This window comes from Trichechus manatus, unplaced genomic scaffold (assembly GCF_000243295.1).
Source record: "Trichechus manatus latirostris isolate Lorelei unplaced genomic scaffold, TriManLat1.0 scaffold00198, whole genome shotgun sequence".
Lineage (NCBI taxonomy): Eukaryota > Metazoa > Chordata > Mammalia > Sirenia > Trichechidae > Trichechus > Trichechus manatus.
Genome location: NW_004444134.1, coordinates 434,797 through 448,688, shown reverse-complemented (window position 1 = coordinate 448,688; position 13,892 = coordinate 434,797). Strand labels below are relative to the sequence as shown.

Here is a 13,892-nt window from a genome sequence, read left to right as displayed (position 1 = left end):
CTGTACATATTCAAAGGGTAATATTGGATATATTGGATTAAATACATTATTAAAATTAATCCCACCTGTTTCTTTTTTAAAATGCAGCTACCAGAAAATTTAAAATTACACACATGGTTTGCACATCAGTGGTTGCATTGTGTTTCTATTGGACAGTGTTCGTTGCTAGGAGAAGCTGAGTGACACACTATTTTATTTAACAGGAAGAATTCAACAGAGCAGCTGAAAACCTGGTATAGCATCAGCTCGGTCCACCATTTGGCCCTGGGAAGGTCCCTTTACCTCTCTGTGCCTCAGTTTCCTCCTTTATGAAAGTGGTGGACAGTAAGTTCTCTCCCAGCTCCAGGTTTTATGCAAGCTGCATTTTAAAAAAGAAACAGGTGGGATTAATTTTAATAATGTATTTAATCCAATATTACCCTTTGAAGATGTACAGTACACAGTATAAATAGATCGTTAATGAGTTATTTTACATTCCTTTTTTGTACTACATCTTTGAAGGACATTAATGCTCTGCTTCTTGTCCTTCCTAAAAACACATCCAATCACCCTGGTGGTTTTGTGGTTTAGATACATAACAATCTGATAGAGAAGATGGTCGTTTTCTCAGGATGTAAAGGAAGTTGTTATAATGCTATTACTCTTCCTTTAATTCCTGAAGGACACAATTGCTCTATTACTTGTTCACTTCGGGATACTTGTGGGTGAAGGAATAATCAGATGCAAGTCAACGCACTTAGGTTCTTACTTTTAGGATGTTGTTCCTCTTGAACATTTAATTTCTTTCTTGTGGTTTATCTCGTCAACAGAGGACCTTGACGTAATCATTTCCCTGTAATTTATAGATAACATCTCTTTCACTAAATATAGAATACTGCCTCTATCAATGTATTTTTTTTTACAGGCAACTCCTATCTTGCATGGAAATTAAACAAGAAATTGGAATTACTAATAATGACATAACAGTGGTACAGATATGCAGTTAACTCTAAGAATTAAAGAAAAACATCATGGGAATAAAGATGTAGAAAAAAATTATACCCATTGCAACACTTTCCATTAGATTCCAGTCACATATCTTCCAAAACAGGCACCCTGTGTTACACAGCACTTTACTCATTATTTTAGCAACCATGGTGGAAGTATAGTAGCTAGAAAAAGCTCCTTGTTCTGCTCAATCAATACCCAGAGGCTCATCTTTGATGGTCACCATTTGAAGAGCAGGATATGAGAGAGAGTTCCTAGCTATTCATTCACATCCATTTAAAGGTGGTGATGCTTCTCTGATGATAAAAGACTGAGGTCTAGGACAATTGTTACCCCCAGAAAGTTGCTTCAGTCTTCAGTGTCTCATTCCATGTGACTTCTGTGGTAGTTAAGGAATTTTCCTCAAGCCTTAGAGACATGAAGGAGAAAGAGAATTGGCAGATGATGTACTCAAGGCAGACAGAAATGGTAAAATGGTGGAGTATATAAGTTTGGCCACCTTTCCACTCGAATTTTTTTTTTCATTCATGCCCTCTGCCCCACTCCTGATGAGGTTAAAATGCTAAATTTGGAGAAGCGAAGGCTCATGCTGGACAGGATAACAGGGGCCATCCTGTTTTATGAAGGGCCGTAATAAGGAAGAGGGATTTGATCTACTCTGTTGGCCATCATGATTCATCTCTAGCAAGCAGAGTTTTCTAAAGGTGGAGCAGATGTCTCAGCAACTAGAATGCTTGAGTCCAGGTCATTAACGCATGTAGGGCCCTCAGGCCAGCAGGGAGATTTCACACCTTAAACTTCAGGATGAATGAGGTCAGCTTTTTGATCTCTCTCCTCTCAGGCCCCTAGTGAACGTGGTCACACCCTCCAAAGCACCAATGTAGTTGTAGTCTGTAAGGAGGAGGGGCCTGTGTCTGCCCCTAAATGTCCTATTAGGTCTTCTCTGGGAGAAATGGGTGCCCAGTTGCCCCATCTCCCTCAGGTGCATAGCCCTGGTGACTCCACCACAAAAGCACTGCTGATTCAGGATGGAAGACCTTGCACCAGACTGACTGTAAGTGAAAGGCCCATTGTCATTAGCAGTGCCTGCTTAGCAAACTGAGGTGGCTGAAGGCCCCTGCCCACCAAGAGTGAGCTCTGGTGTCCACCCTAACAGTGGTGCATGGACATGGCACTTCCTTGCCCATTAGCTGCCCTTGTCAAGTGGGAACTATGACTACAGTGTACTGAGCATTCACTCTGCCTGACAATGCACAAAGCGCTATGAGCTTCTTCTCTCCCCTAGGCCTGAGCAAGGCTGCGGCAGAAGGGTCCAGAATTGCAACCCTCTCCTGCCAATAGGAAAGGCTGTTAATGACCAACAGAGCCATATGTTCATGTGCTGATCTATGTACAGTCTTCTGTCATTCATCACGCTACAAATGCAATGGGGGAGACAAGCTTCTCACTAAGGAAACTCAATTTTACTCCCTCACCCCCAAGTGCACTTCTGTGTCTGTGTTATACAGGTTGTTGACAGAGACAATTTCTGTAGCTCAAGAATTGCCTACCATGGCCCAAAGTGGAAGACAGCAAGGGAAGGAGAACCCTGTATGCTAAAGAAATCTGAGAATAGTTGGGGGTTGGACATCCTCTCAGACCTCCCCTTGTGGGGAGTGCTGACCTGAGAGAGAGCTGTGGGTCCCCCTTGACTCCCTCTGGCAGGGGGAGAGGTGCTCCAAGAAGCACATGCAGACAGAGAGGATGCCTGCAAAAAGTAGAGGTGCCTGCCTCGTTTTGACAGCCACGGACTCAACTGAGAGGTGGGAGAAGAGGGCTGGAGAGGGAGCATGTGACTCGAAGAGAGGGGACCCTGTGTGAGGGGACCCTGAGAGAGGGAAGGTGTGGGGTTGTCTGCATTCCCACAGTGGCAAGGAGGTGTGGCTTCTTATGTGTAAGTGGACACGCAGAAGTAGCCAGGCTGGATGTTGGGGGGTCTTCTCATCATCTCGTATGTACTGTCCTGGGTTGCCCTGTGTGACCGCCACAGCTCCTTCCTGTGGTGGTGGGACAAGAACGTCTGAGTCTGAATCTCTCATCTCCTGCTTAACTAGCTGTTTGATCCTTTAGCCTTCTCAATTGTAAAGGGGTCACACTGGCAGCTGCCTCCAAGTATTGTCTTGAAGATTAAATTGGTAGATGCAGGTACAACAGGGCACATGGTAAGTGTACAGGAAATATTCATTTCTATTGTCACCGTTATTCTTATAATAATTCTTAGTAACAGTATTGCTAGGAGCTGCCCTCCATTCTGGACATATGATGGTGAGCAAAACTAGACACAGTCCATGCTTTCATGAAGGTTACAGTCCAGTGGGAGAGACTGCCATTAACCAAATAACCACTAAGTGCAGGAGTAGGGAAGAGCAGCAGGAGAAAGTGATGAAGCAGTGCCCAGACCAAAGGAAGCTGTGTCAGAATCCATCCTGACCCAGACTGGTTGAGATGTCCTCTCATGAGCATCCTGTCTCAGTACTAACGCTTCACTTGTTCACCTCTTGCAGTAATCCAAGAGGCCCACAAGGAACAGAATATTGTCTTGAAGCTGTATATTCCTGGGAACCAGCAAAATGCCAGAAACATGGTGTGTCTTCAGTAGATGTTTGTTGAATGAATATTAAAAAAAAAAAACAATGTTCTTGTCCTTCCTGCTTCCAAGCAACCCTCAAGTGTTGCCATTTGCATGAGGGTAAACAATGGGGCCAACGGCAAAGAGTGAATCCCAAGGAGGTCAAGAGGCATGGGGAGGAGTGAAGGGGAGCATGGAGGTTCCTGAAGGATCAGCATGAAGATTATCAAGGCAGGAAAGCCTATAGAGGGAGCCTCAGTGCTGCTGTTATAGCTTGAGGACAGAGACTCTACCTTGGAGAAAAAATGACTTGGAAGGGAAGGAGACAGAGGGGAAATGCAGGGTAAAAAAATGAATCCAGGCAGGGGTGGGGGAGGACAGAGACATTCCTGCAGTCTGGCCACTGAGGAGCTGAGCCCCACAGAGGTCACTGCACTGCTAAGGTGCAAGGAAGCTCAGCCCTGTGACCCAGAAGGACCCAGGACTGCCGATCGCTTGGGAGTGCATTACTGAAGGGGCCCACACATCAACCTAAGAAACTGGAAAACCACAAAAACAATGCAAAGAGACACACCAATGTGTAAAGTCTGCATTTTATGCTTGCTTTTTTTTTTTTTTTTTTTTCCTTCTGGTAACAAAAGTAATGTGAGACTGCTGGAGAAATTCTGGAAAATACAAAAAAGTTCAGACGAAAATTTAAAATTCCCATAGCCCTGATGAAAGACTCCATAGAAGAATCCTTATCAAAAGGTGGAAAATGCAGAACAGAATTTTAAATTTTCATGGACATTAGACTTTCTGGAACCAGGGAGGGTGGATGAACCTCTGAAACTACTGCCCTGAGATAATCTTTAAACATTAAACCAAAAATATGACCTGAAGTCATCTTAAAACCAACTAGTAAAAAAGGTTTGCCTTGAGCATTATGCTCTTTTAAGAACTATCTACATGAGATCAAATTGACGACAGCAACTTAAAAGATTAGGTAGGAACCTTAGGGGGCAGTGAATTCGTGTTAATGAAGGAGGAACAACTCAGAAAAGGAGGGTGAGAATGGTCGCACAACTGGAAGAATGTAATCAATGTCACTAAATTTTACGTGTAGAAAATGAATTGGTGTATGTTTTGCTGTGTATACTCTCAACGAGAACAAAATAAGTAAAATTTAGGAAAAAAAATCCCCATAACCCCACCACTCAGAGACACTCGCAATTTATACTGGTGATTATTCTTTTAAACATTTCAATGCATGAATTTCATACAATTTTTTGAAAAACGTATCACACTGTTTTGCAACCTGCTTTCTTTTCATTTAACAAAATAACAAACATTTCCCCACGTCATAAAATACTTATATGCCATACATACTCATTCATAGAGTATCATCATTTAGCCAATACCCTGCTGGACACTGGCACCTATCAGACATGTACCTCTTACTCCATGTGTCAGTCACTCCATGCAACGGCAAGCCCTGTCTTCAAGGAGTTTATAGTGAGGAAGACAAACAGGCAATGACAATAAAGAATGGCAAGTGTAATGATTAAGAGGGAGCGGAGCAGTGGGAGGGAAAAACACTAGACAATAGAAAAGTGGTAACTATGGTGAAGGGTAAGACAGTACACAATACTGGGGAAGCCAGCACAACTTGTTGCTCCACAGACACTTCCAAAATCCCCGAAGGACCAAATTACTGGGCTGAGGGCTGTGGGGACCATGGTTTCGGGGAACATCTAGCTCAATTGACATAGCATGGTTTATAAAGAAAATGTTCTACTTTCTACTTTGGTGAGTAGCGTCTGGGGTCTTAAAAGCTTGTGAGCAGCCATCTAAGATACTCCACTGGTCTCACCTTGTCTGGAGCAAGAGAGAATGAAGAAAACCAAAGACACAAGGGAAAGATTAGTCTAAAGGACTAATGGACCACAACTACCACAGCCTCCACCGGACTGAGTCCAGCATAATTAGATGGTGCCCAGCTACCACCACCGACTGCTCTGACGGGGATTACAATAGAGGGTCCTGGACAGAGCTGGAGAAAAATGTAGAACAAAACTCACAAAAAAACAAACAAACAAGACCAGACTTGCTGGTCTGTCAGAGACTGGAGAAACCCCAAGAGTATGGCACCCAGACACCCTTTTAGCTCAGTAATGAAGTCACTTCCGAGGTTCACCCTTCGGCCAAAGATTAGACAAGCCCATAAAACAAAATGAGACTAAATGGGCACACCAGCCCAGGGACAAGGACAAGAAGGCAGGAGGGGACAGGAAAGTTAGTAATAGGGAACCCAAGGTGGAGAAGGGGAGAGTGTTCACATGTTGTGGGGTTGGCAACCAATGTCACAAAACAATATGTGTATTAACTGTTAAATGAGAAACTAGTTTGCTCTGTAAACCTCTATCTAAAGTACACTAAAAACATTGTTTTAAAAAATTTTTTAAAAAAGAATGACAAGTGTAATGCTACAGATACAGCTAAGTTTTCAAGAAATATAATTCATATTTTCTTTAACAATATCACTTTCATTTTAAGCTCTTATTCCACTAGGATGATGGAAACTCGAAACTCGATCTCAATTTATTCTGTATCCCTCCCCTTTCCAGGAGTTGGGACCAAGTTTGGAATATCTGCATGGTGTGCCACTCAGTCTCATAGTTATTGGTCCACGCAGGTGACCATGGAGTTACCCTTTATCCCTGGCCACCGCCCCTTCCTAACCTGTGGTTCTCATGTTTCTTCCAGCAAACTTTTCTCAGGCTTCACTATCTCCCCAAGGCTCTTCCAGGAGGCAGAGAACAGGCTACTTTATCCAGAAGCTTCTGACCTCATACACTTATTTCTTTTTATTCTTGCTCTTCTTTCCCCAGCTCAACAATATCTCTCTAGTCTGGGGTGGGAGGCCAGGAGGAGCAAAGGGGTTTATCTTTCTCAAAATTCCTAGTTACTTTGAGTCCTCTGTTTTTTCCCCAAGAACTAGAGACTTTGGAAAACAAAAGCCAGGAGGAAACAACTAAGTTGTGTCCTTTCTACCCTGCAGCAGTGAGCATCAATGGCCTAACTGCTTGGGGAGGAAGCAGACGGAAGAGTATACATACCAGGGAAACTTTCCTCAGTGCTTCACAAACAGTATCCTTCCCAGAGCCAAACAGAGGATACACATAAGAAGATCCCTACCTTAGCCGTGAGGTCATTGGGTGGCACAAATAATTTGCTCTTGGCTACTAACCAAAAGGTTGGTGGTTCAAATCCACCCAGTGATGCCATGGAAGAAAAGTCTGGTGATCTACTTTTGTAAAGATTACAGCCAAGAAAACCCTGTGGAGCAGTCCTACTCTGTTAATACATGGGGTCGTCACACGTCAGAATTAATGGCAATGGGTTTGGTTTTTGTTCTTGTTGTTTGTTTACCTAGCCATGGGAGGTCAAGAAGTGCTGGCCAGAGGACCAGATGGCAGCCAGAGTCTTCAGCAGGGAGAAAAGAATGCCTTCAGGCACTGCAAGAGTTTAGTAGGACAAGAGTGTGAAATTGGAGAAGGAGGTGGCAAGGTAGGGGTTTTAAATACATTTGAAACATTCTGCCACACAAAGATTGCTCTGGAAACGTGACCCAGAAGGAAAAGAGGAGGCAACGGAAGCTACGTTGGCTGGGATGAGTCTCCTTACACCCCCTATACTCATCATTCTTGTTTATTTTCATGCCTGAGCCTGTGGGGAAGGAAGGATAACTGAGATAATATACCTAAAGGCAAGACGCAACAGTGTTCAAGGATACTAAAATGTCAGTAAATGGAACTCCACAGATTCCAGACTTCTGACCATTCATTCACAAACAGGGATAAAGTGTACAAAATAGCTTATACCAGAGGAATGGTCTAATTGAGGGTACTGGGGGACACTTCCCTCCTGCTGATACAGGCCACTATCGCCATTGCCTATGGGTGGGCCTTCGAGGACAACACCTGCCAGCAGCAGTGTTCATTAAGTAATCAGCCGGTAACTCAAAGCTCCACACTGACTCAGAAGAGGCCCATCTGCCTGGTTAATCCAGGTATAGCCTGTCCTAGGAAACATGAGACACTGAGACCTCTTGTGCTTCTTTCCGAAGAGATTATGTTGAAATTGGTGTGCTTTCTCAGTATAGGTGATCATTACCTGTGCACTGGATATAAGCAAGAAGCGTTTAATTAACCAAGACAATAATTGCTTCTAGGAAGTTGAATCCCATCCAGTAAAATATACACTGTGCATAAAGAAAGGTTTAAGTAGCAGTATGAGGATTGGCACCTGAGGGAGTTTCAAAATCACTTAAGAACAAGTCCAAGGGCTCAAAATCCCTTTGGATCACTTCTAGATATAAACAGTTGATATATTATGTTGAAGAGGAAAATTAATAACAGACATTTTACTTTGATTTTAAGGTTTTTCTTAAACACAAAACCAAATATTAACCAAAAAAGCCTGGTCCAAACTGCAAAAGCCTGTTAGAAACTGCTCTATAGTAATGTAAATTTGTCTTATCCTGATAGAAAAGGATAGTCATCAAACTATTGCCTCCTAATTTATATCTCAAAAAGTGTCATGGGTGGAGGGCTAAATTATTAGCAGCCAGGCCAGAAGTGACCTGATATCATTTGATCTCAGTAAAGGGGGTTATGCAGGGTTCGATCAATCATGTTAAGATCAGTCAATGGTTGATCTTCTATATTTCTCCCTTCTCTTTATAAGCCCCATTGTTCCTACCTTCTTTGAGCCATTTGCCTTTTCTGGAATCAAAATGGTCTCCCTATGTGCGTATAGAATAACTGCTCAGAAGAAACTATATGTTCAAATTTTGGTGAGTTTTGATTATTTTTAACAGTTATTTGAAGAAAAAGCTTTTTATGTATACTAACTCAAGTCCATTTCTAGACAACATTTGTAGAGGAAATAGAGACCCAAGAAGCAGGAAGAGTATTTATTCAGGGGTTCCTAGACCCATCCCATGCAAACCTCTGAGAGCACTGCACCTCTCCGCCCTTCAAGGCTGCTGCACAGTGGTCCTCTCATAGAAGGCAACAGCAGGGACCGGTTCACGGAAGAGAGATAAAACCAGGAGCAGCCACAGAAAGAATAGGCATCAGCGTGGGAATGCATCCCCCCGCCCACCCCCAAGCCTGGCGAGCTCGTCTTCCCTGCCGGCAGGCAGGAGCTGAGGCACACAGCCACACAGCTACATGGCTCAGGGTCTTTGCTTGCGCCTCTGTTCTTCTCCACCAACAGCTTTATGTCTGGCTCCCATTCAGAATGCCAGTGAACCTACGTCCCTTCCCCTTGAACACCACCACTATCAGAGGGGCTTTGTATGCAAAAGAAGATGTTAACAACAGTCTCCTGGGCCCTACTGGACAGTTCAGAACACAGGCCCAGAAGGAGGGGAGGAGAAGGTCTCCTTGGCATGCCGGGGGTGGGGGTGGGGGGGTGATGATTGTTAAATACTCTTTTCACTTGCATTTATGCATACTGGAAGAGCTGCCCAGAGCTGAAACAATTTTTGCAGTTTTTGGTTTTGTTTTGTTTAACTAGCTCAACACTCTGAGATCTGATTTCAGGGGCACATGCAACCAGGAAGGAAGTTGGCTGCCAAGCTGCCTCACAACCAGGCCTGACAGAGAAGGAAGTATTTGAAAAGCCATCAAGATGAGAGTCCCGAGTGCCTAATAACACACACACACACACACACACACACACACACACACACAAATCATAACAAGTTTTTTTTTTAAGCCTTTATTTATCAACTACTTAAAAACACTAGATTAGCACAAGTACCAATCTGCTCTGAAAATCAATTTACACCATAATTCATGACTGGATTATATACAAGACTTGTCCACAGAGCATTGTGACGCAGCTCTAGGGGCACTGCTCATGCCTGTAAGTCTCACGAACAGTGCAGATCAGCTGAGCTTGGACATGTCTGTCCTCTCCACTAGTTGTCCACTCAGCTACCAAACAGGGGTGGGGATGAGGGGGCATCGAAGCACATCACCTACAAGGTCCCTTCTACTTCTAAGAGTCTAAAGCACAACTCAAGTTGATATTCGAGGAGCACTGGTTTGTTGGCCTTTCTCTCGGCATCTTTTCTCTTCCACACCTCCTCCATTGCAGCCCCCAGTAGCCTTACGCTCCATGTCTTCCCAAAAGCACTGAGAACAAACACCAGGAAACCAGCTTCCAGTGCACTATGTGATGGGCTGTCAGCAGCAGCTAGCGGGGAAGCACAACATCCATGTGCATCAACACGGGTCGGTCTCAAAACCAGACTTGCGAAAGAAGCAAGCTGCAGAACGATACAACTGCAGGACAGCCTTACTGCAAAATTTAAATAAACACAGGTACTGCTACAAATGATGAAGAAAGGCAGATAATAAAATAGACCTTAAGGCACTTCACCAATTACAGAAAAATGGCCCCCTCTGGGGGAGGGAGAAATGTGATTGGAGAAGAATGAAAAGGGAGTTTGAACTGTGTATTTTTATGAAAACAAACAAAAAACTGACACACACATGCACACACACAAAAAAACTAAAACTCCGACCTTCCCTGGTGCTGGGCACCTGCCAGCTCAGGAGTGAGCCTCCTCTCAGGGCCACACTCACTACCCCATCCTCTGGTAGAAGCCACAGCAAAGCCCCTACCCAGGACCCCAGAGCTGTTTCAACTCTAGGTTTACATGGAATGACGAAGGAAGAAAACTGTCTTAGCCCAAAGAGTTCCTCTGTCTAAACACAAACTCTAGGCACACCTGTGTACAGATGGCACCCACACTCTAAGTGCTGCTTTGTCCACTTTCTCTCACAATGGAGTAGTCTCTTTCTAGTTCATAATCCTGGCAAAAACACAAATAGAGGTGTGGCTGTAAAAAGCCTTGCTGCGTTCTTTCTAGGATGACCAACCATCCCATTTTGCCAAGACCAAGAGGGTTCCCAAGACATGAAACTTCCAGTTTTAAACGAGCTGGTCACCAGAGTTCTCTATAGCGCTCCAGAAGACATCAATTATTGCCCAAAGTTTTAAATATACGAAATCCCAAGAATGAGAAAGAAACAAGGAAACCTTAGAGACCCATACGTTTCCCTCAATCCAAAGCCCCTGGGCCTTGAGAGGGCCTGACCAACTGCAGAACCTTCGTGACAGCAAGCTGCACCTTTGTGCACTAGCCCCATCTTATAAATCAGGAGTGAGGTGGCCGCTCCTTTCCAGAGTTGGGAGACCACTGGGGGGACTCTTGACCCTGATGGTCTCACTGTCAGTTCATCTGCTAGCTCACACTCTAGTCCCTCAACATTAAATAAGGTCCACTTAAATGGGTGTAAAGAGGAGGAAAGGGGAACTGGTCCAAGCCGACCAGCATTCTCCAGAGGATGTAGCCCCGCTTAAAAAGCAGCACAATATTAAAAGAAAAAGAACTCACAAGAGCAAATGAAATCAAGACACACCCCCCACTGCTGAAAGCCCACTGAGGGCAACTCTGGTGTGTGGGTCTGTGGGTCAGTATTCTGTGCTGGGCTCCAGAGTCACAGCGGTGTTGAATGTTGTCTTCATTTCCCCTCAGGATAATATACCCCAAAATACTGTGCATCTATAAGATGTATAAGTTACTGCAGTTCACTAAAAGTACTCATTCTGAGTGGCTAATGAACTACCTTAAACCATAATGAGTACATTGCTGGTTGCTGTGGAACTCTACTACACCTCTAAAAGAATGAGGTAAATCTGTATTCCTGTTATGGAGGGATGCCCAGCAAAAACCATTAGGTAAAAAGAGCACTGCATAAAAGTATGTATAAGATGATCCCATGAGATTTTTTTTTTTTTTAAGTTTCTGAATATTTATGGAGAAGTAAAATGTCTAGAAGAATAAACCTCTAACTGTTAATGTGGGCACCTCAAGGGAGGAGGATCTGGAGTGGAAAAAAAGGAGATGCTGTCTTTTTTTAACCCTCCTATACTGTTTACATTTGCTGTAATTAGTATGTATTATTTTATAATTAAAAACTCTTTTTAACAATGAAAAAACAAAATGAAGTTCCAAAGGTTCACTGCTTGCTAAATTATAAGCCACTTGATGAGGGCTGTAAGTATATAATGCAAGGGATATAGTAAGCATTTAATAAATGTTCGTTGAGTGAATTAAAAAATATATAGATATTTAGGAGTGGCATATATTTGAGAACTATCAAGTCTTTTGCTGAGCCTGTAAGTAATAGCAATTATTTTGCAATATGAGAAAAGTATTGGAACCCTAACATCACAGAGTATCTGTACTTTTCCAAAATAAACAAAAATATAAGTGATCAGATTTACTTAAGCCAGTAGAGATCTTTGTGATTCTATAAAAAGACATATTTAGAAAAAGCTCAGTAATTTTAAGGCCCTGTCAAACCATTAATGGTATGAGGAAGCATATAATATACAAACATAAGCAAAAACAGCCCACTGATTCTGCAATTATGCAACAAGTTCAATCCTGTCATCATTTTTCTTAACAGAGTTCACCAATTTGTAAAACACTGGCTCCTCCTCTTTAGTGTTGCCATGGATAACTAACTGAAGCCAAACAAAACAGGCAGGATAAGAGGGGAAATGTCACTGAGTTTCATTAGCACTTGGGCTGTTGATTTTCTTTTTCTTTAAGAAAAATGTTTTAGCAATAATTTCTGAAGAATGAGAGACAAAAAGGCAAACAAAAATATTTTAACCAGGAATTACTACATTGTAGGACCAACAAAAATGTCCCACCCAAGGGTAGTCCTAATGCTTTTTGGCTCAAGAGAATAGCAACAGAGTCTACGAACTGGCTTCCAGGGGAGCCCAAGGAGAGAAAGCAAGTGGGAAGCAGTGTGAGAGGGGAAGGGGGCCCACCCTGGGTGAGACCTGCTGGGCAGCGGGAGAGGACAGGCCAGTCTCTTGGCCCAACCGTGCCCGAGTCAAAAGATTCCACTTCCGTCAGCAAGCATTTTCCACAAGAACTATAGCTCCTACATATATTAGTAAACTTCTTTTGTGAGCAGAATAGCCTCAAATTTAGAATCTATGTCCCTGAGAAATGGTACAACACTAACTCTAGTTAGAAGTCAATACTGGAATGCAAGTTTTTTCAGTCCTCAAGCAAGAAATAACTAAGATCAAATTACAGAGAGCATGTAAGTAAATGTAAACACAGTGTTTGGTCGATGTTCACAGTTATCACCAATGATGGCAATCTACAGAAGACTGACCTCATCCAGTCAGAGCTGGAAGACCACCACTCCTTCTGGAATAAGCTCATTGTCAATCAGACGCATCTGATTTTCTAGACATATTCTTGCTGGAGATTTTCCTCAACTGCTCATCTGAAGCCCCCATTTCCAAGTTCCTCCAAAGAAAAAAATGGAGGTCAATCAGCTGTTCTTGTCATAAGTGAGATATTTACAAGGAAGCAAAAATCACTTGTCTTGAAATGTTTCATTCTTGAATGGAGGAGTGGCGAATGGATCTGTGATAATCCTCTGGATTGCTGATATGTTCAGGTAAGTCATAGCCCCTCAGGAAATGTCCACTGTTTTGTTGAGCAAAATAATATAGTTGTCTGGCTAGTAGAGGTTCAACCTTAATAAGAGATTTTAAAAGACATTATTGAGAAATTCTTTTTAACACCCTGCAATTAAATAATTCTCATTATCTAAGGATACAGTAGCGGTTAAGTCCAAAGTTATATGCTATAACACATCAAAGCACTTCATATTTGGAGCCAGCTGAAGAACTCATTTTTTTATTAGTTCTTATATACAGCAACCTATAAACAAAATCTATTTAATTCATTGTTTTACTTGAGGTTAACATAAACACAATACTTTTAAATAAACTATCACTTGAAATCTACATTTAATTAAGACTGAACCAAATCAGGTAAATTATCAAATTAAAAGAAAGCCTGAGCACAGCAGTCCAGGGACAAGGGCTAGAAGGCAGAAGGGGACAGGAAAGCTGGTGATAGGGAACCCAAGGTTGAGTAAGGACAGTGTTGATGTGTAGTGAGGTTGTTAACCATTGTCATAGGGCAACAAGTGTACTAACTGTTCAGTGAGAAACTATTTTGTTCTGTAAACCTTCTTCTAAAGTGAGAATAGCAGCACTGAACTGTGCATGTAGAAATTTTTGAAATGGTGTATCTTTGGCTATGTATATTTTCACCGAAAAAAAAAAAGGTCGAGAAGGGAGAGGGTTGACATAGTGGGGTTGTTAACCAATGTCATAAAACAGTATGTGTACT

The 13,892-nt window shown here is 42.7% G+C and overlaps 1 protein-coding gene across 4 annotated transcripts in view; it reads right to left on the bottom strand.

Annotated features, from left to right (window-relative positions):
* Positions 1-300: 300 nt before the first annotated feature.
* IRF4 (interferon regulatory factor 4) overlaps positions 301-13,892 on the bottom strand; it is a 29,297-nt gene continuing 15,705 nt past the window's right edge. For 3 of the 4 annotated variants that reach the window (XM_023742030.1, XM_023742031.1, XM_004387907.2), the window contains one exon: positions 11,443-13,228. In XM_023742030.1, the coding sequence (XP_023597798.1) occupies positions 13,085-13,228 (144 nt within the window). In that variant the 3' untranslated portion in view covers positions 11,443-13,084. Of the gene's footprint in view, positions 359-748; positions 833-11,442; positions 13,229-13,892 lie in introns of those variants that run through there. The other variant, XR_002825843.1, reaches the window with a different exon arrangement.